This window comes from Apostichopus japonicus, chromosome 10 (assembly GCF_037975245.1).
Source record: "Apostichopus japonicus isolate 1M-3 chromosome 10, ASM3797524v1, whole genome shotgun sequence".
Lineage (NCBI taxonomy): Eukaryota > Metazoa > Echinodermata > Holothuroidea > Aspidochirotida > Stichopodidae > Apostichopus > Apostichopus japonicus.
The window spans coordinates 12,367,853-12,394,488 of record NC_092570.1 but is presented as its reverse complement, the minus strand read 5'-3'; the positions used below and the strand labels follow the sequence as shown (position 1 = coordinate 12,394,488).

Here is a 26,636-nt window from a genome sequence, read left to right as displayed (position 1 = left end):
TATCAGGAAAAAGAACTTTTAGTGCTGAAATCTTTGACAATCACACAAACACACCATCCATGACTTAACACTATATCCTCAATTTATAAGAATGACAAACTGACACATTTACTGACCTCCCTTGATGGAAAAAGCACCTGTAGAAACAGGTCAATTGGGATCGCAGTGATAGCATTGCAAAAAAAAAAAAAAACTATTCAGTAAGAAAATTAAGCGAAAGAGGTTCAGCAAGCTAGACTTGAAACTTGACAACAGCTCTAAAGATATATAAGGCACACGAGACTCAGCCAAAAGTAGTCAAGAGACTATAGAAAAGATTGATCCTTTCAGCTTAGGAAGCAGTGAGGAATAGTGGTGTAATAGAGAAGCAAAATTCATCGGTCATGACTTCAATTTTAATAAATGTATTCAATCAGTATGTCATCCAAAACACTTAAGTTACAGAAAGATGCATTTTGTCTTGAATCTATCAAATATAATGTTACAATAGTGGTTGTTCAAATGAGGGGAAGGTACAGTATTACAGTATTTTACAGTATTTACATTTAGCATACAATATTCACACAAGGTAAGAATGTGACATTAGCCATAAACATGTGTGCATGGTGTGCAAAATGAAACTATGTTGTAAACACACTACAGAGATATCTAATGACAAGGGTGTCCATTTACATGAAATGGTGAAAGTATCAAACAAATCAAATTTCTAGCATAACATATTCAAATGACAAAGACAGGGTCTGTAACATAGTAATAGAAATGAGAACTTCTTGGCCCAACTATTGTGAGCACTGTAACTAAGAATGACAAGCTACTACACACATCCTTACAAATATCTTCTTATCTTCTCTACTTTCATCAGGGAGATGCTATGTTAGGATGAATCGAAGGAAGAAACTACAACTGACAGAACGAATAAATTGATGCAATATGTGTTGTGGTGATAGTGCACACAGAGGAGCAATGCAATTAAAAGTGGGTACAGTATAGTGTCTCTAGAGCGGCCCAATTAATCCTGAATCAATATTGGTGTACTGTTGAGGCAATTACAACTCACTCTAATTGATCTTACAAGGAATACATTTCCTTTTACATCTGAGTGGTTGTCTCATGCCAGTCATTTTCTACAGCACTGAGACAAGAATTAAAGGAGGTATCAAGGTTGTATTTCATAATTTACTAAAATTATGTCAAAAGGTTTTCATTTATGTAAGTAATGTCATGTTTGGTATGAGAACTTTGAAATATTTTGTCCTAATCTTCATTTTGCATTTCACCATTTCTTTTATTGCACATCGCGTGTCATTTCATATAAAACGTTTTTCAAAAATCACTTCACACAGACCTGGTTCACACTTGAAAACAGTCTTGAACTCGGTGTGAACACTCAGAGGATCAAAGAGACTAGAGATCACTAAAGGTGTACTAATAACTTAACATCCTGTTTGGGTTCACACACTAATTGGCCATGGCACTGTGGTGGCAAACTCATTGTTGAAATCCTAACTAGGTTGGCTGGTTCAAAGCTTATTCTGAGTGAGGTTTCTGATCCATTCTGCAACATATTCCTTGCAATGTTTTCAAGCAATTTTCAACTAGATTCACTGAAGCCTTTCTGTAACCGACCCTAAGCCTAATGTTATATCCTGCATAGTGAAACTCAGAGGATTATCAGATCATATTTGAACACAAAAGGGATTGTGAAATGAAATATGTGTAGTTTTCCAAGCACTGGTTCAAGACTGGAGGATCCAGTGTGAACATGGCCTTTATACTTTTATTGATTTCAGTTACGATCAATCATACTTCCTCCAAACTCCAATGACAAGAAAGTGGACTGTGACCTAAACTACTGTTATATGGCAGGCTTGCCAGCTCTCTGCCAATAAAGTAATTAGGGAAGTGCAATTAGGTACCTTGCCAACAAGTAGGCCAGTAAACATGACCTTCCATAAATTATCTTTTCTCATTTACATATATATTTTCTATCAACTGAAAACAACACAACATTTACAGCATACGTTTAATACACTACAAGCAACTGTAGAATTTAGCACAATACTACATGTAGGCAGTGGTTCTGAGGTATCATACAATACATTAGGTATCATACAATACATGTAGGCAGTGGTTATGAGGTATCATACAGTACTACATGTAGGCAATGGTTCTGAGGTATCATACAATACATTAGGTATCATACAATACATGTAGGCAGTGGTTCTGGGGTATCATACAGTACTACATGTAGGCAGTGGTTCTGAGGTATCATACAATACTACATGTAGGCAGTGGTTCTGAGGTATCATACAGTACTACATGTAGGCAGTGGTTCTGAGATATCATACAATACATGTAGGCAGTGGTTATGAGGTATCATACAGTACTACATGTAGGCAGTGGTTTTGAGATATCATACAATACATTAGGTATCATACAATACATGTAGGCAGTGGTTCTGGGGTATCATACAGTACTACATGTAGGCAGTGGTTCTGAGGTATCATACAATACTACATGTAGGCAGTGGTTCTGAGGTATCATACAATACTACATGTAGGCAGTGGTTTTGAGATATCATACAATACTACATGTAGGCAGTGGTTTTGAGATATCATACAATACTACATGTAGGCAGTGGTTCTGAGATATCATACAATACTACATGTAGGCAGTGGTTCTGAGATATCATACAATACATTAGGTATCATACAATACATGTAGGCAGTGGTTCTGGGGTATCATACAGTACTACATGTAGGCAGTGGTTCTGAGGTATCATACAGTACTACATGTAGGCAGTGGTTTTGAGGTATCATACAATACTACATGTAGGCAGTGGTTTTGAGGTATCATACAATACTACATGTAGGCAGTGGTTCTGAGATATCATACAATACTACATGTAGGCAGTGGTTTTGAGGTATCATACAATACTACATGTAGGCAGTGGTTCTGAGATATCATACAATACTACATGTAGGCAGTGGTTTTGAGGTATCATACAATACTACATGTAGGCAGTGGTTTTGAGATATCATACAGTACTACATGTAGGCAGTGGTTCTGAGGTAGCATGTGGCTTAGATAATTCATTGACTTGATTCAAGAGTTAATTGCCATCAGAACAAGAAATAATCTAAACCATGCAATATGGTCTCTCATTACATCCAGAGCCATTTTATTGTTGGGATGCAGAGTTAACATTTGGCTGGTGCCCCACTGAAAGAGGTGGATCATACACTTTTAAACACTAAATTTGGCAACAAACAACTGCTAATAATTGTATTAATCATAAAATAATCAATAAAAATAGTACTTATATAGCGCGTTCATCAGCAACGCTGCTCGAAGCGCTTTACAGGAATTGAAAAAATTAATATAAAGGAAACATTTAAAATACAGGAAACATTCAAAAGCAAATATTAATATCCCTTGTACCAATTGCCTGGAAGTCTCATAAACTGTAAGACATGGTTTGTAGTACACAAAACACTCAGTCTTAAATATCTAGTAGCTTTACCGTCCAGACATACACTCTGCAAAATTGCAAATGTATATTTGATATCCTTCTAATGATATAGTTACTACTTATTGTCTATTCAATTTTACTAAATACCAGCAGAGAAATCCCACGCATCCAGTAATTAAAAATGGCCATCTGAGAAGCAAAAGTGCAGTAATTGTTACTGAAGTGGAAATCTGCTTTTGAGTTATAAAATACAAGTCAGGTAATGTTGCAACATCCTACACCCATGCCATGGTTACATTACCATTATAATGAATTCAGATTACAATGCTGCACAGTAACGTACAAAAGTTGATACATACAGTACATGTATGTAGTAAACTGCTTTAGTTAACATTCATGATCCGTAAGATCGTATTACTGTACTTCCTTGAAGCTATTACAATTTTTTCAATTCAATTTCTTTATTCAGTATAAATTACAAAATTTATAAATAGGACACATAATAATGATACACAAAAGACGTAAACTGTACAATCATGAAAGCATGAACAAATCAGAAATAAGATGGAGTATTAGAAGGTTGAAGATTAAAAAGATTATAACAGAGATTCTAAGAACCCATTTTGAATATAAATGGCTGCTCTGTAAATAAATGAGTTATTAAATTCTAAAAGTTGGCAAGTACAAGTGATGGATTTCTTGTAAGCATCTAAGTTGCACAAAACAATGGCTTCCAAAACGACCAACTTAACCGCAGAGTCTTCTCCATACATAACACATTGCCAAAGCCTTTCACTCCATAAAGTAGCGATACTTTACATTCAAACATTGGTCATAATTAGTATCTCTAGCACCCAAAGCATTTAAAATAAAAACAAAGGTGATGTTATTATCTGATTCCTCATTCCCTCAATCTCTGCAAATGAGACTACATAGAGGTGGAATCCCTCTTCGAACTATACATTAACTATGATAGAAATTAAAGGAATCTTAGGAACAAAATAAACATCAAACTTGCAGCACAGCTACAGTATATGATAAATTTAAGGACTGATCGATTTACTATTCACACAATAGTGCTTTTAACATTGATTATTGCTACTGCTCAATCTGTTTTAAGCATTCACATTTAGATGCTCTAAATTAAGCACTTTAGCTATTAAGATGACAAGGTTTAATGGATAAACTCCTTGACTGATTGCAGATTTGCTATTACTACCATCAGGCAGAAATAGATTGCACTAATGGACTGCTTTCCACGAATTACATTCTCGTCTATGACAAAAGCAGCGATCAATAATAATAGAATGTTTGGCCTCGGTAATGAATCATTAGCCCAAAGACTTGGTAGATGAAAAGCATCAAAACCTGTTTGAACGTGATAGCTTATAAGCAGTTATTAACATCCAAAATAACCTGTCCTTATGATACAAATTTTACACTTATCTACAGTTCTTCACTACCATGTAACTACTCTTATTATTGCTTAATTTGTAAAACTGTAGTTTAGTTAGCCTTGGTATATATTTATGACCCCAATATACTACTTAATCTATATGCTAAATTGTATTAAAGACTTCTGACATGCATGATGTTATGGAGACAAAAAGTGAGGACACAGTTTACTGAGGAAGTGAAGTGAAATTACAAAACTTACTGGTTTGGATATTTACCAGTGAAGAGCTTACCTGTCTCCCCGCAACCTCAGTACTTTTGTTATACCGTGCCTTGAACAAACTGGTAACCTTTTAACACTGTGTGCCCTCTATGTACGGACCTCTCCAGTCAGTGCCCTGCCTTCTCATGATACCACCTCCCCTTCCCAAAGTGACTTCCCTAACCTATATTACCTGTATAGCATCCTCTCTGTACGGAGGCTACCCTCACCAATACGGCATATGTTAGCAACTCTACCATACTCTGTGTACCAAACCTTTTTAATTCAGTAAGTGACCCTGTAAGATGTAAACACATATGCATTTCTATGACTTCATATGTCAAAGAAAGAACCCACTACTGGTGGGCCACTTGTAATCTATACTCTTTCTGAACGGTGTAATATTTAACCTCTTACAAGGGAACAAGCATTGGATAACATTTGATAAGATATAAACTAAAAACTATCATGCCCTGGCAATTGCTGAATGACATCCCCTGCAACCAAACTCATCACTGATCAATGTAAACTTCATGCGCGACCGGGCTGCAACAGCCTTATCCACCATTCCTCCAATTTCTTCTCGACATGGTCTCTAAAAATCTGGGATGATGACAAACCCTGTTCTGCCCGTAACTGTTCCTTTGCCTGTTGAGGGATGAGCGGGCATCCTAACAGGCTCCTCCGGGTGTCCTCAGGGACCCATATAGCTCTGTTGGCCATTGCTGGAAAGGCAGTTCATCCCTTTTAGTTGGTCATGGCTTCGAACCTGTCGAAGCAGGATGCATCTATAAGCATGGTTGTCCATGGTTTAGCGGTGTTCTCCCATGTGGACGTCAGCCTGGACACCTGGGCTGGGTTAACAACTGCTCTTCCGGTTTCTCGAACCCCAAGGTGCTTCCTGAAAATGTCTGTTGCCCTTGCAGCCAGCTCCGCAGGTACTATTGTCCCCCCCCCAACCGGGGGTTCCTCCTCTTCCATTTCTCTGGGAGTGAATTCCCTCATGCCCGTTTCAAACTCAAACTGATCATCCAGCTCGTCTTCCAGACCTGAAAGAGCCACAGAAGCTCTGCAGTCCAAGATAGCATCTTCCTGTCCAAGTACAATTTTTCTGGCTTCATGACCGCTGATGTGGACGCTGTTGTTATTGCTTGCAGAATTGAATGTACTGTAGGAAAGCAGTCAACTACTGTATTTCGACACAAGTATAAACTGTGAAGGTTACATTTTATCATGTCGACTCCTGAAGAAGTTAAAGCATGCTCTTCATTCTTCGACAGAAACTAAGTATTCCAAGGACTAAAGCTTACAAAAATGGAGAATACTTTGAGGGGGGAGAGGGTAGGGGTGGGGGTTGGTAGAGGAAGAGAGATGGAAAGGGTTTATTGGTTCCTTTCCACTGTCTTCCTTTTTTTTTGTCATGCCGTACGAAAAAACACAGCTGATATGTTTTCTTTTTGATTCCCACAGTATCATACAATCTTGACTACAAAGCACTATGTAACAATGAACAGTAACCATTTAAAGCAGTGTCACATTTCAAGTTCAAGAATGAAGTCCAACACATCTGTGATGGCACTTCTGGAAGAAAGTTAATTTAACAAATTGACGGTCAATAAATTTTAATTACCTGGATAGGGAATGCTTCTGCCTGGATCTGATGATAACTCATACACACAAAAAGTGTCCTTGACATTTAATTTAAAAATGATTAGAAGGAAGGATACCAATTGTACCATCTGTTCTGAACAGACTACATGGCTTACATGTAAAGGAAATTTAAATAATCCATAATGATGAATCAGGCAAAACAAAAGAGGCAGCAGTAAGTTAATTGCAGTCATTTCTGCTAGATATTTATAAGTGACTGGAAATAATGTGTATTTAACTTTATTAAGATCAACGTAATGATTGAATTAGGAAAGGGGTAGGTTCATTTTAACTATAAGACTAGTGTGTTAGTATACCTTGTATCCATGTATGTGGAACAGTTTATTCACAATAGATTATGCACAACTGTACACTATAAAACAGAAGTGCAGTAAGCAAACTGTGATCTCTCGATTGCTTTTATTTTCGTTCTCATCCTAAAATTAAAATTGTACGTGAACATGGCTCTTTGTAACTTGATGGATTTGACAGTGTCTTGAAAGAGTTCTGCGCCTTACACTTATCCCATGAGTGAGATGAGTTCACACCTCCCAGAGAGAAGGTTGAACAGTGGCCAGGTTTAATTATCCACGATCTGAATCAACATACACTATGCTTACTGTCAACCATGATGGAAGATACTAATGAGTACTGCATACATAGAGTATATCAAAACACTGTTAAAAAGTAGAATATTATAGTTTCATGTTTAAATTGGACATACTGAATTAATTTCTAAAGAACTTTACAAGAGCGAATACATTTTATTTAAAAATCAGGATAGTAGTCCTTATAGCTCCCAGTTCCTGTGACAGCTCTTCTCTTTGAGGTAAAAGTTTCACTGATGTTTGATTGAGGAAAAAATATTCAATAGTGCTATGGTGCAATGGTCGAGTGAATAAAGGCTGTGGCTGCAGAAGCAAAAAAAGCAATGAAAGCTGGCGGCATCTTGGAGGTCGTGGAATCAATCCCTGGATGGCTAAAGTAAGGTGGGTCTTTAATCCAGGATAAATCCACTGTCTTCCCATCTGAAATGGTCTTCCAAATTGTAACAAATCCAAATTAGCTAAAACTGTAGATTTGAGTAGCCATCTGAAGTGAAGTGTAAGTTACAAGCCATTCAGTTACACCTACTGTACATACATGATACATGTCTCCTAAATGATTTTTATAACTGCTGTGAAGTTTAAAGATACATGAATGAAAAGCTATCCAAATATTTGATTAATATGTACCATAAATGTCTATAATCAGAGGAAGTTTTCACTGCATGCTATATTATTTCTTTAATGTTCTCTGAATATGGCCTCTAAAGACAAAAACAAGAATTGATGTCTGCACCATATTGAGAGCTTACTTTAATTGCTTATTTGCTTCCTCTGTCAGAAAATATAATTTTATGACTAACATTACGAGTTTACATACAACAAGGTACCAGCATCACATGAAATTCATCATGTATTCCCTTTCAAGACATACTCAGGCTCCACTTATTATATGTGTTTTCAGATTGTCTTCCCATTAAAAATGAGAACATTGTTTCTGTGTGCCGTTGGCATATAAGGTAAATTCTGAACTACTTTACACTAATAATTACAGACAAATTTCCAAGTTTGATCATTCAGTCATGTAATGGTTAGACATAAAACAAAAGACTGCTACTGTATCTACTAGAACAAAAGCAGCCAACAGTACAGCCTGAGCCATGACAGTAGTCAGTGCGTTCTGCCATTTGTGTATATTCAATTTCAGACATAAATATGCATAATATGTATGCTATACATTCCCTGAGATAGGGATTGGTAAACAACTCCAAACTGTTGACAATGTACCATATAGGCTGACTCTATCTATTGTGACATCACCCTAGAGTTGGAGGTTATACTGTAGTCACAAGCATCCTGTCACTTCTAGACACTAATGCTGCTTGTACACATAAATAATAGTGCTCTACTTACATTAGCTCATTTCCTTATCACATATATAGTCCTCTATTAATCTTATCTAATAGTGAATGTTGCTATCGTTATTTGTTTATTATCCTATATTCCTAAGTTTGACAAACGTACAGTATCTTGACACACCCTCATGATACACAAGTGTATAATCCCATAAGATTCCAGACTGTCTGGTAAAAACCTACACGTATAGCTAATTATCTGATTGTGAAGTCTACCAAAGCCATCTGTTGGCAAGACTTTCATTAATGGCTTTATGTTGATTGCCTGCCACATATCCAGCCAGTCAATGAGTGCCACATTTACATGTCATTAGCAACTTTTGTCGAAAGAAGATGATCAGCTTCTTTCATTGACCAACGACCTTTTCTCTGAGGCTTTACACATAGTTCAAGTGATGGTCATGTTTATTCATTAATGAAAGCAAACCTTCCCTGGATATAACCAAAAGAACACACTTCATACGGATATATATATACCTCACAAACATGAGTATTTCCTATGAATGTTTCCGTGCAAACTTGAATGGCTTCTCTCGAATGTTGAGAAAAGACAGCTTGACATCCTTGTGATTCAAAAGCAATAAGGTATTACCTTTCTTACAATTGCTTTAGATGGTCTCTGTTTTCCATGAGTTTCTCACAGAACCTCCATGAATAGATGATGATGACTTTTATTACTATTTGTTGTTCACATTTGCTCATATTTCACCTCTACTTTATTTCCCTAACACTAAAATCTTGTATTGCTTGGTTTAGATACATTGAGAATTGATCATATTCTGTACTCAGAAAAACAAATAATGTATATCTAACAAGATTCAATCAGATGAGGATCCAACCTATAAGCTCTTTTGTTGTAAGCTGCAGAATGGTAGATTCAGAAGAAAGAGGACACATACGAAATGTGCAATGGCCACGAAGTCGTTAGTGGCTTGCACACTACGAAGGTAGATCATAGTGTGAATGTACAGTATACAAGGCTCATATTTAGTGAGGTAAATATCCAAAAATTCACAAACATCATTATTCCTCTTACAGCAGCTATTATTTGGAATGGATGGCAGTTTTACCAAACCCACTAAGTGGGATTACAGTTTGTCAAACCCACTAAGTGGGATTACAGTTGGTCAAACCCACTAAGTGGGATTATTGTTGGTCAAACCCACTAAGAGGGATTACAGTTGGTAAAACCCACTAAGTGGCATTATAGTTGGTCAAACATCTTTCTACATGACTTCACAAAATCATAAAGTGAATAAGCAAGTACTTAATGATTTCATTCAACTCTCAACATATTTTAGTCACTGGGACACATTTCCATATTTGGCTTATTCAAAAATAAATATTTTGGAAATTTGACAATTTGCTATTAGACTTGACTAGTTTCAGTTAATTCAGCATAGAGTTCTTGAACCTTATATGACATGGCAAATACTTTGCCAAGTTTTATAAATTATACTGTTGGTATTTATGGCACTAAATGCTCTGCTGAAATTTCTTTAACTATGATTTCACATACTTGTGCTCATGAAATCAAAACCTCTTGAGATGAGGCCACTGCTAATTCACCATTCAATAAGATTAATACCTGATACTGAATCCAATCACAGCAACACACAAGGAGGAAGTCTCTAGTCATGTGTTGTCAACTTGTCAGCCACAATGAAGGTACCTTTAAGTAACAGAGTCTAGATGTGTCTGTTTGCTTTGAAAATCAAAATGTATGATGCCAGACTTTGTGTGGCTCAGTGCTGAAGTAACTGCTCTTTGAGAGATTAAATCATAGATTCACATGCATTTGAGGTAATCATGGTTGTCCTCCGTTTGAACTTCAATGATCATGCTACAGTAGTAACTTTATTTAAATCTAATTCCTTGCTCAATTTCAGATATTAATTGTAATGTTTCCTTATATACATAAGAACTGTCACCAGTAATGCCATACAAATGTTGAATACACTATTAATGCAGAATCTTGATAACAATATACGTGTCCATTGAAAGGACAACATCATTTTTGTAGCTTGTCGATACTGAAAACACATCTTTTATGTTTGTGTGTCAGATATTGCCATTCATTTATGGCAGCAGCACCAGGGAGGGGTAGAGGGACCTTTTGACCCAATCATAGTGCTTCCCCTGGGATTTCCCTTCCCAGTCAGTTTGGGTAAAACAAAAGTAAATATATATCATCTTCTACATAAATTTGCCTGTGATATTCTGTACACCTTATACAGGTGCATTGCTGCATTTCCAAAGAGTTCCCCCCCCCCCTCCCTGGAAAAGAACTTCTTGTCCCCCAACTGTCCCTTACCCAATCTCCACTATGGAACTTCAGGTCCCATCACTGTTCATATGGCACTGCCCAGATCCTGCCTTTACTTGTTTGCTAGATATTGCTATATTCATACTGTTCTGTGTATGTAGACATTTGCCATATTATGTACTCCATTTCAAAGTGGACTACCCAGACCCTGCCCGTTTCTTGTTACAGTAGATATTGCAATGCATACCGTACTGTGCGGACACTGTCCATTTCATGTTTCTTAGTTACTACCAATCATAGCATACTGTCCAGACACTGCCTGCTCATTGTTGTTACTGTAATAGATATTGCCGTTCGCACTGTACTGTGTTACAGATATATACTCAATTATACCACTCATGATACTACATGTATACCATGATTAAGAATTATTTGAGCCTTTATCAATAAGACTAAGTCAATGATTAATATCCTTCACACACATCATATGCACTATTACACTATAAAAAAGTTGCTGGTAGAAAAACGTTGGAAAACAATGGCTTAAATTAGCGTTAAGCTTAACTGTAACATAGGTTTTCCAGGGTAAATTTATTAGGAATTTTTAGTGTGTAAAGATTGTGATCAGCTTTTCTGGGTGTTTACCATAACTTTGTACCTTGACCAAAGGAATCAAGTACTCTCACCCAGCACTTTTGTATGAAAAACATTTAAGATTAGGTCTTTCACTTATCAGTAAATTTGTTTACTTTCCATTCACTGCTCAACCTCTTAACAGATCAGTGAGCAAGGTTTACTGCTCTGATTCTATCAAATTTCACAGAACATCCCTTCCTTCTGAAAATATGTTGTTATTGTCTTAATATCTTCTGTATTTTTCATGGTATAGCCTATCAATAGGATAGGTCAGCACTGACTCATCACTATAAAGTAGTACTGCCTTAAAATGATACCATAGTCCAAGAGATGATGAAAGAGGAACCAAGTACCCAGGTGAGACTTGCATCCAATTCTCATGTATTCTACTGCTTTTTAGATAACAACATTTGTACCAAAGTGATCTAACAAACAGGTGTTATTTCATACTGTGCATGCACACAGACATTTTTCTTTATGTTTCTCTAAAATGTAAAATGTCTTCTTGAAAACTGTGATGCAGTTACATCTGAAATACAGTATACTGCATTCATTGAGGGTTCTGATACCTTCACAGCCCCCTAAAGCAGAGAAGCAGAGTATGAACACTGGCTAATCCAAGGTAAAACGATCAAGAGAAAAGATAAGCTCTTAGTTTTCATCTTGTGACAACACACAATATATATTTGCTTCAAGCCTTCAAGTTCACCTGTGATATTAAATTGTAATCATTTCAGCAATCAATATCTTGTCAACACAACCCTTGTAAGAATTGCAAACAAATTTCACAAGGATGCTTTATATTGATCCTTCCTTAGTAAAAATAATAACCTTTCATCTAGACTATCCTTTTAAGCCCAGAGTTGTAATGTACAGTATCCTTTTTATTTGTTCCTTAAGGCTATTATTGTTTGTGCAAGCATTTGCCTAGTAGTGTATCAAACAAACTCAAGGAGAATGTCTAAAGTTAGTTTCATTAATAACAACCTTATTGTATACTCGGTGGATTGGATATTAAAATTAGGAACAAAACTCAGTTGGAACGTTAACAAGCTCACTTAAATATGGTGACAATTTTAAGATAAATGTTGAATTGCTGTCTCTTACATCAACAAAAGGCAGAATACTAAAGAAATGAAATGATTAATATGTGTGTTTGGAAGTGTTTGAAGTTACTAACTGACATTTTGCAATAGCTGATCACTTTAATAATTATCTTGAGAAGAAGCAAGTTATTCAACATTTGTTTGTAAAGTGTTCTAATTCCTAAGATCCATATGGTAGTTTAAACATTTTACAACAGATTTTTTCAAGTATTTAAAGTTTAGAAGGTTACTTCAAGTTGATCATTTCTCTGCAAATTGCTGAGTCAATGATCACTGTTAAGTCCTCATTTTCCCAAGTCAATTAACTTTGTCATGTTGGAACTGAATGATGCATTGTTCACTTATTTACTGTAGTTGGAAGAAATTTTAACATTATTTTATCAATTCATCATTCATCAATATAAAATGATAGCATTTTGATGACACCTTATTAATATTTCCTTCCGGTTTGTTTGTGGTAGTACATCCCACCAAAAAGAGAGAAAACATCTTGTTTTCTTGAGAAAAAAGGAATTTACATTGTCTCTCTATGTTTTGAAAGGAAAATTCAATATGAAACCCAATCCACATGCCAATTTGCCAGGCATCCTTCCATATTCGTGATGCTCTCCCTGGGATTTGATGGGTTGAGAACATGGATATATGAAAGAAAGAGTAAGTTCTGTCTGTTGGGTTTAATTAATTTAATACACTTTATTAGTATTATTATGTAACCAACATATCTAATGACATTCTTCATCAAAGTTAGATTGCACATTCCCAAAAACAAATACGAAACAACAAATCAGTCTGATTTGATTTCCCCTGTCAATAAAATTCTTGTATCAATTTCATGATCAAACAGTCCTGACAAAGGAGTATTTGATGGAAACAAAACAAGCAAACAGAAGAAAAGAGAAAGCTGCCAATATCTCTTTGCATATGTGTTTTCTAATCTTCTTTCCTTTCTCAATTTCAACAGAATGCATAAGAACATTTCAAAACTAAATCCAATGAATTTATCTTCCTTTTCGCTTCTCTTCTTTCTCATGGATATTACACCTTTTGACATAATCCATCTCAAGCCATCAAGTTAAAGCAGTATGCCAAGTTGAAATTTGAATTTCATTATTGCAAGGCACCCATTTTAAACACATTGGAACAAGCATCCATTGAAAACAGGTAAGAGCAAAAACAGAAATTTTTTTTTTTTTTTTTAAATTTGTATGTAAAATGCAATGTTGGCACACAACACCTCTGTATACAAGGCATCAACTTTTTATATACTGGAAATACAAAGTAATGTTGGCACTGAAACTATGTACACACATCACATCAGCATATACAATGCAATGCAGGCACACAACAGAATTTTACATAAAATGCAATGTAGGCTCACATTACATTTGTGCATACTAAGCAATATAGGCTTGTATCAATACATAAAAAGCAAGCAATGTATTGTAGGTAGACATCACACAAATTTATCACATTTGTAGGAATCTTAAAATTTGTTTTGTCATCCCCCTTGATACTTTAACTTGAATTGGTTCAGCTCATACAGGTGTGATTACCAAAAGGTTAACATGTCCACAAATAGGAAGAAATTTAAGAAAAGGTAAAGAAAGTAAAAGAAGTATATAACCTTACTTTTCAAGATGCTTGAAGAAATATCTGAAGTTGATTTGGTTCAAGTCAACAGAATCTTGGACTGGAAGAGTACAGAGGAAGGAATGAGATACCAATGAAGCTGCTAACCTTCTGGAGAGGCTAATGCATCCATCTGTAAGAATCAAAGACAAAAATACGTAGTATATATTAGCAAATAAATTATAAAAAGCTTTTCATTTATATACTCTGGTTTATTTGCTGATTTGGAATGATTGCTTCCACCTCAACCTAAATTCTGTTTGAAAGCAAAAGGAAACATCAATTTTGCTACTATAAGGTTGATGTTCAGGTATGTCATGCAATGATTTTGCTGACCATTTGAAGGAAAGTGTCTTCAGGTCTGCAAGAGTTAATACAGCATTTCATTTTCCATTACATTTTATAGTTTCATCAAAAGCTACTTCAATATTTGCTGAAACAGTTAACTTTTGATAAAAAAAAAGATAGACTGGAATCTAATTTATTGGTGAATAAATGGGCTCAGCTGCACATTGTCCTTTAATCTTCCACTGTCCACCCCACCCCTTCCCCCTTCATTTAGAGTCTCAACCAGAAAACAAAAACATTTCGTGGTTCCAATGTATAAACATATTCACAGAAGTGATAAGCCATGCATGGTAATATTCATAAACTTGTGCGCCACAAAAGGATTAACTATTGACTAATGCAGCAACATATAAAGAAGGAACTACTGTAACCAGGAATCAGTTAGCATGTTGACAAAGTCTATTTAGTTACATTGTATCATAAAATTTTGCACCTTAATAGACCCAAACATATTTGGCCCAAACAAACTGACTCAAAAATATATGCCCCCAAAATTTAACAATGTGGGCCCAAAAATCGGGCCCAAAGAATGTGTTCCAAAATGTATATGAGGTGGAAATAAAAGTTGCTGAATTTTAAAATTTTAGGCCCTCCCAAAAATTGAGCCCAGTAAAGTTCTGTTCCTAAATGGTCCCAACCATATTTGCCCCCAATATTGAACCCAAAAATGTGGGCACAAATGGTTCCAAAAAATATTGGGCCCATAAATTCGAGCCTAAATTATGTGTCCGAAAATGCATATGAGGTGGAAATCAAATTAGGGCCCACCGGCCCAAAATTGGGCCCGGAATACTTGAGGGCCCACATAGCCCCAAAAAATTTAGACCTTCAATGTACTAGCTTTTAACCAACAACTGTATTCCAAGTTTGGATGCAATCCCATTTAAAGTTGTGGAGTTATTGCAATTTTAAAATTTGGACCCTTCCCCAAATATTTGGCACACACAAACTGCCCCAACAAAAATTTAACCCCAACAAATGTGGGTCCAAATGGTCCCAAAAATTTTGGGCCCCACAAAATTGGACATACGGTTGTATGGACATTTTAATAATTTTCGGTTAAGCCCTGCCCACTCATTAATATTCATGATTGGAACCAAAAACTACAAAAACTGGGGCATCTATCTCTACCCAATATGACATTGACTCAATTTCTAGCTGTTGAGATGTCATGGTTACAAGCCGTTTTTACAAGCCGTTTTTACAAGCCGTTTTTACAAGCCGTTTTTACAAGCCGTTTTTACAAGCCGTTTTCCACGACTTTTTATTCAGTGTGCATATGATGATGCTATGGTGATATCCTTGAAAGTGACACTGAACCTGGTTGTCTAGTAATAGCAGATAGTGTTTTTAGGGGTTTGTACTATTTTGAAGTCTTCAAACTGTCTTTGGAAAGCTGGTTTGTCAGAAAATGTCACATGACAATATATTAGCCAATCAGAGCTATGAAAGAACATTTATAACAGACATGAAAGGAGTTGTTGAATAATATTTTCATGCACTATGCATTTTTTAATTTCCTGCTGTTAAGCAATATTGTGTGGAGCATTAATAATGTACTGGGTTGTACAGACGTGAAATCAATCAGAGAAGTCTGTAGTTAGCATTCATGACAAGTATGATACTACTGTACTATGTCTTCATAGTCTTCTACAGCAGGTCATTGTGGAAAATGGAAAATACACTTGTTTCCAAATGATCTACATCTGTTTCACTCATATCATTAAAGTATTATTTATATAAATTATAAAAATATGGTAATACCTAGTATTACCAATCATTTGGTTAAAAAATTACTGCCTTAGTTTGTCCAACTCTTATTTTATTTTGACACAAAAATAATGTTGTGATTAATCAGCACACACAACCAGAGCTCCTTTACAAGAAGTAACAATAAACTAATTATGCTACCTTTCAATCAACATTGTCTCAAATTGAAGAATGTGAAAGGTGACCTTATCAAACTGTCTGTTACAAAACAATTGTCAATTCTGTTACTTAAGTTTTAATCAAATCATGCTGATACAGACCTTTCCATATTCTCAAGAACAAGATGACATTAACAACTGTACCACAGATAACAATCATATGCAACTTTCTAAGGCTAGAAGCTTTTCAATGGAGACTGCTGAGTTTCATGCAAAGGATTCAATCTTATCTAGAAACAATTAAAAGGCAGGATAACTAAACTTCTCTACTATTGCATTATATATCTCATCTCTTCTCAAATCAGATATTTATCAGGAATATTAATTGCTTGGTTTTGCATAAAATTTGTATTCACTTGCAGTTTAAACCCTCCTCCACTATATCCCCAAATTTCATTACAAAACCCTTAAGCGGAATATTTAAAATACCGTCAAAAGTCAGAGATGCGACAACCCTGCTGGCAGGAATTTCTCATTACTGAGAATCCTAAAATGGTCTTTGAAAGCTCTTGAGAGACTGTGTGATGTTGCGAGCAGCAATCAAACCGTTTAGTAAATGACCACAATGTTAAAGTTATTATTCAGGCATATTTATCTAAATATACGTACTGTATGTTATCAAAATAACTTCTGAGTTGGATAGGAACATGATTGATCTCTGGAGAATATGCAAATATGTCACAATAGAGGACAAGTATTGTTTGATACAGGCAGGCACTGGATACAGGTGGCGAGGCCTACATTGGAATGAAGATCTAAATCGTTTCGCACCTCTGGACATAAAATCAGTGTCCATACTCGTATCGTATCCTATTATACGTATATTATATATATATATATATTATACGTATCCTAGTTGCTAAAGGGTAGGTGTCTGAATGCATTATGGGAGGCCGTTGGAATCCCTGTGGAGGCTAGAAGTTTCTTCACAATGATATATCTTCCAACTCATTTTCATATGAAATATATTTCTATAGAATATATTATGTAGATTTATCACAGCCATTTTACCTCAGCCATGTAGAGTACAGTTGTATTTTATCACAACAACAAGAGCCATTTTAAGAAAAAAAGTTGCAGTTCTTAAAATTCTCTGTTTTTAACTCAAAGTACTGGTAATTATGTAGATCATGTTTTGCCTAAAAAGATGTATATATGCTATTACTAGGATTTAAGTTAAACACACTTGACACTACAGCTTTCATGAAATTGGTAATTGCATTTTATGGATATTATGTACACAACTATGGCTGTGAAAAGCTATATTTGTGAGCTAAAAGCAACAGCTTATAGCTCATGAAGGGCTGCACGTTTAAAAGGCTAAAAGACATGTTAATAGTGTCAATACTATAGGAATTAGTAAGGAGATACAGTATGTGTACAGTAAATAGTACTGTTACATACACCCATTACATTTATACCATCGTCACTAAAACTAGGTCAGTGCAGATGAGATGTCCTCATTCTTCAAATTACAAGACACTGAAAGCTAGGTAAAGAGTTATTTTTTTCTGTACAGTGATTTCTAACTGACAGCTATCCTCCCACAAAGATGCAGAGATGGATGCTTCATTAATAAGAATTCTACAGTATGAGATGTTAACTGCTCTGTGGTAGTTTCCTAGAGTTTCATTCCATGCATACTAGGCACTCCATTACATTGATCAGATAAATAAACACAATTAACTTTGGTCTTGATCAATAATAACTCGAAACTGGCCATAAATATGCTAGAAAGATGAACATAATGGTCACAGTCTGACAAACATTTTACAGGTTTTTGCATCTTCAATCTGCAGTCTGCTCGCAAATGATGACAATGTGAACACACCTTGATTTATGCAATACACTATAGAAATTTCCAATTGTGGGCATTTCCAATTGTGTTATTTACGTGGGCACTAGTAGGGCTGTTGAGGGCAACAGGGGAAATATGCCCTACATTATGGACATTTCCAATTGTGGGCATTATGTGGGCACTAATTGGGCTTTTGAGGGCAACAGGGGAAATATGCAGTGCTACTGTACATTATAGACATTTCCAATTGTGTGCATTAAATGGGCACTAGTTGGGCTTTTGAGGGCAACAGGGGAAAGGCTATGCAGTGTTACATTATAGACATTTCCAATTGTGGACATTTCCAATTGTGTGCATGACGTGGGCACTAGTTCAGCTTTTGAGGGCAACAGGGGAAATATGCACTACATTATAGACATTTCCAATTGTGGGCATTACGTGGGCACTAGTTGGACTTTTGAGGGCAACAGGGGAAAGATGCAGTGCTATATCATAGACATTTCCAATTGTGGACATTTGTGTGCATGACGTGGGCACTAGTTCAGCCTTTGAGGGCAACAGGGGAAATATGCACTACATTATGGACATTTCAAATTGTGGGCATTAAGTGGGCACTAGTTGGGCTGTTGAGGGCAACAGGGAAATATGCACTACATTTGTGGACATTTCCAATTGTGCGCATTGGGCACTAGTTGGGCTGTTGAGGGAAACAGGGGAAGTATGGACTACACTATGGACATTTCCAATTGTGGGCATTATGTGGGCACTAGTTGGGCTGTTGAGGGCAACAGGGGAAGTATGGACTACACTATGGACATTTCCAATTGTGGGCATTATGTGGGCACTAGTTGGGCTCTTGAGGGCAACAGGGGAAATATGCACTATATACATCATAGACATTTCCAATTGTGGGCATAACGTGGGCACTAGTTGGGCTTTTGAGGGCAACAGGGGAATATGCACTACATTATAGACATTTCCAATTGTGGGCATCACGTGGGCACTAGTTGGCCTGTTGGGGGCAACAGGGGAAATTTCGAATACTAAAATTGCATTGTTTCGTATCTAGAAAGATCTTTACAACCAGCATTATCAACACTGTAACTGTTTTGGAGGCTGTAGCCAAATCCAACTTTGTAATTTATAATGGAATCATGTAGCATCATTGCAGGGAAAGTAAATGAGATTAGAGTAAGGATTCTATGAAGACTGGTTTGGTGACGGCCAATAGTGGAACTATGAGTTAATATGTGCCACAAGTAATTCACATTGTAAGCTTATAGTTAACTCTTTGTACTTGAGCCTGGAGCAAATTCAACATGGGATTTTATCACACATTTCCATGTATGCAGTCCACATAACTCACCTGTTAAATGAGAAACTTGTGTACTGTAAATTAATCACAGCAGCCTTGTTTTTGTTCCAACACAATGTCTTCTCGTATATCATCTCCAGATTCTTTAATTGGTTGTTTGTATTTGGTCACTATTTATTGATACAATTTCCCAAACCTAACTCTAAGGTATTACTCAGTACTCAATATTTATGATACAACTTAGCCATATCTTTAGCGGTGTATATTTCCAAACAAGGTCAGTAATTAAAATTATGTCATCTATGGTTCAATTCTTAAGTTTATCAGCCACACACATTTTCATGCTATTTTTCATCATACTGTAGGAGAAAACTAAATGTGAATTGTTTCTTCACACTGATGGAGCTTTCTTACATGTTTGAAATGAAACAGCACCAGCTAAATTAGTAAGCTCTCTTGTTACAGATGGAATAAATAAGGACTGAATAATCACAAAGTAGCTCGATATCCCAAAACTTATTGGTTTTAATTAAAGCAAGTTTAAATATCTTCACAATATATCTTGCTTGCTGATTACTCATACACAAAAAACAACATAAATACGTCACTTCTGTGTATAAGTTTCACCTACAGCTCACTTCAAGCTTACTATAGTCTTAAATATGTACTTATGAAGTGCAATACATACCCTGTTGTTGTAAGCTGTAAGCCAGGGGCCCAGGTCTCAATGTTTCAATCTCTAAAGCCAAAGATGCTATCATTGGTAATATCCTTCCAAAAAAGTTCTCTTTTTCATCATGGGAGGCATCATGTTCTAAAAAATTTATCAAACCTCCAAAATAAAATTCAGTAGCCGTAGAGGATAAATATCTTGGCCTTTCACGGTCCTCTTCTGCGATTTCTTGAAGTTCTTTCAAGATCAGCTCTAACTCATTAATGTCTGTTGGGTTCAGATACTTGAGTTTCTCTATACTGGTAGTAAGTTTATTCCAATTAGGTTGATCGCAGGGTAGACACACTTCCACCCGTCTCTTTGTTATCGGTTCCATTTTGCGTAATACTCCGAATTACAACATTAACTGTGGACCTTTGCTTCCATGGTTGTTCTATCAGAGTAGAAAAAAGTGATAGGTTTACCCATATAACTAAATAACATTATAGCATCATTATCTTTGTTACAAAGGGACCAGACCAGAAAAGTATCCGTTTATATCTGGTTCCTCTACTTCCATCTCACATATATTATTTCATTAAGTACTCTATATTTACTGTTTACTGTATTTGATACCATCTATATTTATCCTATACTGTTCAAAATGTAAACAATGGAATGTAGCAAAATAAATTCAATTCAATTCAATTCATCATGAGCAATGGTAATTGTAACTACAAAATGGCACAGTAGCAACATTGCCACATATGCAATGACACTGTAACTGTTGTTAGCACAACTAGCAGAGAGTAGATGTAGCACCATACTTGTAAAAAGGCTTTGAAACTATAGTATTCAGGAACCAATGTTACTAGAGCCTGTTTCCACAGACCTTGTCCCCAACTTTTGTTGTTTGAAACCTACCTATGAAACCCCCTCAACCCCCCCCCCTTACCCTCCCCAATAAGAAGTAATCTCAAATTTTACTGCCTTTCCACCTTCCACTTTCCCTCCAAAATTTGTTGTCCCTAAATATGTGCCACCTCCCACCCTCTCCTCCTTTTCCACACCAAAGAGATTGCTTGCATCTAAACAACAATATATTACTGTATAAGCAGTATGCTTCTGCACAGCTATAAAAGCTGCACAGGTTAAGGCCATGGATCACTGTTGCTTATAATTATGGTTCTTTTTCCCTTCTTAAAGCAGTTTGGCTAACAATTTATACTACAAAGGGACTTATTCAAATGGTTATTGCAACAGATAAAACTACGGCACTAAGTTATTTACATTAAAATTTATCAGCATCAACTTAAAATACTGCTGTGGAGTTTAGAATCCCCTCATATCTGACCTGTGAATACATAATTATGCAAATTGTATCATAACTGCTGTCATCACCTTCCTGTATAACACTTATAGGTTAAGTTAAATATTTAATCTGGCAGGTGAACAAACTCAGGGAACAATTACTATATAAGTCTATTCCTGTACATTCCAGCAATGAAGTTATGCAATAATAGTTTCTAATAAAATGCTGAAATAAAATATTAAAAGAACATTTTGCTGCATTCAGCTATTGCTTTATTTGCAATTGTGTAGCTATTGGTCTTATTTTGAACATTTTCTATGCAGTACCTTGTGTATTCTTTGCTAAAAAAAAGTTAAATCAGATACCATATGCAATATACTATGAGTCATCAATTCTGCAGAACTTTACTGTCTTAGGTTAATGTCAACACACTAAGGAGAATACCAATATTATGTGGTAATCTAGGTCTGAAAAAAACATGGCTGTTTACAGTTGGATCACATGTGATAATGGAATGTTTTGTTATTAATCAAGTACTGAAACTACATATTTTTCTTGGTCTGACAACTTTACCTTTCAGACATTTAAAATTAAAGGTAAGATTGTCCAACATTTCTTCAAAGACTTTCTGACAATGTGATTAAAAATAACCAATTGCTGACAATGCAGAATCCACATTACATACAGTATGATTCTGTAACATCACATAGCAATCAATGATCAATCAAATAGTACATCGAATTGCCAACTCATATAACATGCCCAAGTAAGAAACCTTTGAATATTAGATGTTATCTTTCTTATAAGACACTGCAAATTATAGGTTGTGGAACTTGTGGTTGTGTACCAACTTATTTTTTTAATGACAGTCCTGGACTCTTTACAACTTAGCATCAAAAGGATCAATTTAGAAAAATACTATTAAAAAAAATACTATTAGTCAAGTGTAAGTTTTAATATCACTTTATGACAAACAGTTTATGACAAGTTACTCTTTAAGCATTGCCACCAATTAGCTGATCTGCAATGTAAATGTTTGTTGCTCGATCTTTGTTTTATATTTTATGATATTATAACTTCAAAATGGGACTAATGCCACTAGTATCTGAAACCTTTCACTTTTTGATACTGTCAAGGTAGAATGTTAGTATTGGTGTCACTGAAACCAATGCCATCATTAGTTTAAATGTTAAGTGGTTCTATATTTTAGATTCCATCTCGATTCCAGAATATAAACATTGTTATAAACAATGAAAAACATTTAAAAAAATTGAAGCAAATATGGCTCAATTATCTCATATTTAGACTTGATCAAGTCTTCTGCCTCCTGTTTGAAGAAAAATCAAACAAGTCATATCTCCCAAAAAGGATAAGATTTGCCTAGAAGCTGTTTTCGGACATTGTTCATAACAGATATCTCTATCTACTGTAATTTAACTTTAAGACAGAGGTAGGGAGGTCAGTTAGTTGACATAGTAGGTATGTACCAACTTAAATGTCATTTTACCACAACTTTGGCAGCACCTGTGCATGATCCGATGCAAGATCTGAAATTGATTACTGAAATTCTCGGTATGAAATAAACATGGGTCAAGAAGACTTAGACCCATCCATGAGTCTCACTTAAGATAATAACATCACACAAGCCTCCAATAACCATGCATACCATACTTTAAAGATAATCTAAATATAATGTTAAATAATTTATAATAGGAAAACACCAAACAGGTACTAGTGCAACAAAATCACAATGTGTTTAGGTCAACCTGGGGTTGATTGTACTTATATCTATACTTTCCACAAAGTACATGTACAATTAATACATAAGAAGTTGATAGTATAATCAATAAATAACAATATTGCACAAAGTTTTCGATCTGAACATAGTGGAGGAGAATTGAATAAAGTTAAGCTATCAATCCCATCAAATGAAAACAGACATGGCGATATATTTGAAATTCAAATAAATGCTTGTATCTTTTTCTGAATGGTTAACAAGAAATGACAGAAGGATGAGAATACAGTTTCAAAATGAAATGATGAAATTGGAAAGCTACTGCCTGATGGTCCCCATGTCTACATATTTCAAAAAGGTCTGAATGCCATAAATAAACCAATGGACGACCTAGGTTCTTGTTGCAAAGAAAATGTACAGTATTACTTCAAACTCTGATGAATGACTGAACAATGGTGTGCACAGAAAGTAGTTAAGCAAAGCTCTGAGGTAATTACTTCTCTAAGCTGATAGTTGTTTACTATTTGCCAGTATGGATGATTTGGATACATAGCCAGCCCTACTCTTTATCTGTTGTAAGTTTTTATAGGAAGTCTTGATTAAAATACTCAGTTGAAATATTTTAAGCTAAAAGGAAGCTTCATTAAACACAAATGTTCCAAAATACAAAGTATTTCATGCTCATCCCCTTGTATAATTCACACAGTGAGACACAGGTCTGTTTATTTCTTGGTCTACCTACAGTAGGTTACTATACTCATCCTTCACCCTCCCCTCCCCCCCCCCCCGCAAATATAGATAGAGTTTTGGTCAACTCTATCATCATTACTTACCATGTAATATTGTTGAATAAGGTGATTGATTCTGTTTCCTTGCTGTAGGTTAGTTAAACTTAGTTGGAAGAAACAAAAATGCAATCCTGACATTGGCACACAGGGCCGCTATGTGCAACTTATTACAATACATTGACTTAAAGGGTGTGAAGACTCGCGCAAAAAGAAACGTCTCATGCCGGTAATTTGACCTAGTTTCGAATGAGGTGTAAAAGAAGTGTTAAACACTACCATCGATCCCAGAAAATACACACACAGCTTGCTACTGTCTGTAATTAGACAGTAGTGTACAGTCAGTACATACAGCTGTGGTCGATACCCACAGCACAGTATACAAACGATACAGCGATGGACATCTCAGGTCCAGCTAAAGATAACAATTAAGGTATCACGTTTCATTACTGTCTGCATTTTATAGCGACACGAACAAAACGTCACTTGCAAGCAACAGAAAGTTAACTTTTTCAGATGGCCGTATGCAGTTTGGGGCGAGTCTTCAATGCCTTGAAGTCTAAGGTAAGTTAACATTTTCCCTGCAGTTTCTGAAACGAGCTCATGATCAATTGAAAATCCATTGGAACCCAAACATTGGGTCAAGACCCATCGGCGAGGTTGTGGAACGTCAGACTACTGCATGGATGTGGTAAATTCTTTCAGTTAGTTTAGGCCTAAGTCTGGTATTGGTAATATAAATTAGAAATAACTTAGTATTTCCACTTAACCACAAAATAACAAGTCTTCAATTTTAACATGTGTTATCTTCACCAAGCCCATATGTTAACCTATTTTATGGCTTATGTAATGTAACTGAATACTGTTATGGTTAGTGTTAATACTAGGTCTAAGCTACAGAGTTTTAGGGGCACAGGGAGGCTACAATTGCCTAGGAATAGATTAGAGTAGGCCTAACGTTAGTAAATGGTCTGGGCTACTGCTGTGATACTATTTTAAGTAAGGCCTACTCCTTTTTGAGGGTAATATTCCATAAAGAGCAACGCAGCCAGTGTTTTGTTGGCGGACACAGGTCCCTATTTGTTGACAAAACGTGACACTTCTTTGGAGACAATAAAGCCTAATTACTTGCCCTATTGCCTAAGCTACCATTTAAATTAGCTTCTAACGTTAGGCTACCATACCCAGTTAAAGTTAGAAGTTAAACATGGCAAGAACTTGACAAGAAACGTTAGGCCTAACAAAATGAAAACTGATATAAATTGAAAATGGAATCTCCGTACCGATGCTCCCGTTAAAATCGTTTTCCGTCCATATAGCCTTGTAAATTGGGTGGGCACTTCATACAGTTGCACTTCAAATTATTATATTTTCGCAGAATAGATAACCGAAGACTACCTCATGAGTGCTGCAAGTGTAATGTTGAATTCAAGCATACGTTCACACAGCTACAAGTCTACATAGAGTAATCATGATGGGTATCAGGAATCAGCTGTTAGGTGAAGTTTGATCTCTGTGAAGCTTTGAGTCTTGTGTGCATGAAACACTGATCGTGCACGCATAATTCATTTGTATGTAGCGGCAAAAATTGCCTGGATATAGAGTTCAGCCCACTTTGTATTGTGCATCGAACTTTACCAATACTGAACCAGCAAAGGAAGACGTTTGTAAATTCCTTTCAAGAAAAGTTACCCAAGACAGAGCCTGGGCACGAAAGCCAAATAACTTAATCCACTCTTTGTAAATAATGTGTAGGGATTTAACATGCATAAGGGCGATTGGTGACCTTCGGTTCCTGATGAATGTTATTTTCCGATTGTGGCAAGTTGCATGTCGCAATACATACACGAAACTAAAGAATTCACGAAAGTTTTGAAAAGGAAGTAGACTCATATTTATCTCTCACCCGGCCACCCCAGCCCCATGCAACCACACTTTCGAATCGAAGCACATAATACTAGAAGTGCACCTTTTTCAGTAAGCGATGGTCGACTATTATTCCCTGCCACCTTCCTCTATCCCACAGTCTGATCCCAACCTCATCCCTTGACTCAACACTCCCCCACCGTCCCTCCATTTGACGATAGAATACAGTATGGTGGTACCGTCTACTCCCCGAGGTGCAAATATATCTTATTCTTTTTCTTTTCTTTGTTGTATTGTTTGATTTCTTTATATATAGATATATAAATATATGTATATATATATATATATATATATATATATATATATATATATATATATATAATATATATATATATATATATATATATCGTAATGAGTTGGAAAATCAAGGACAGTGAAAAAACTTCCAGCCTCCACCGGGATTCGAACCCGGGCCTCCCGCATTGTACGCGGACACCCTAACCAACTAGGACATGGACGCT

At 35.9% G+C, this 26,636-nt stretch overlaps 1 protein-coding gene and 1 long non-coding RNA gene across 2 annotated transcripts in view; one reads left to right on the top strand and one right to left on the bottom strand.

Annotated features, from left to right (window-relative positions):
• Window positions 1–25,834, bottom strand: part of LOC139974801 (uncharacterized) — a 50,391-nt gene extending 24,557 nt beyond the window's left edge. Inside the window, exons 1-3 of the mRNA XM_071982232.1 lie at window positions 25,533–25,834; window positions 20,454–20,871; window positions 14,377–14,509 (exon numbers count right to left, since the gene is read on the bottom strand). Of these exons, the coding sequence (XP_071838333.1) occupies window positions 14,377–14,509; window positions 20,454–20,814 (494 nt within the window). The 5' untranslated portion in view covers window positions 20,815–20,871; window positions 25,533–25,834. The remainder of the gene's footprint in view (window positions 1–14,376; window positions 14,510–20,453; window positions 20,872–25,532) is intronic.
• Window positions 2–13,293, top strand: LOC139974802 (uncharacterized). The gene is made up of 3 exons (XR_011795570.1): window positions 2–2,085; window positions 2,575–2,775; window positions 3,072–13,293. It is a non-coding gene; the product is annotated as an uncharacterized lncRNA (long non-coding RNA).
• Window positions 25,835–26,636: the final 802 nt, after the last annotated feature.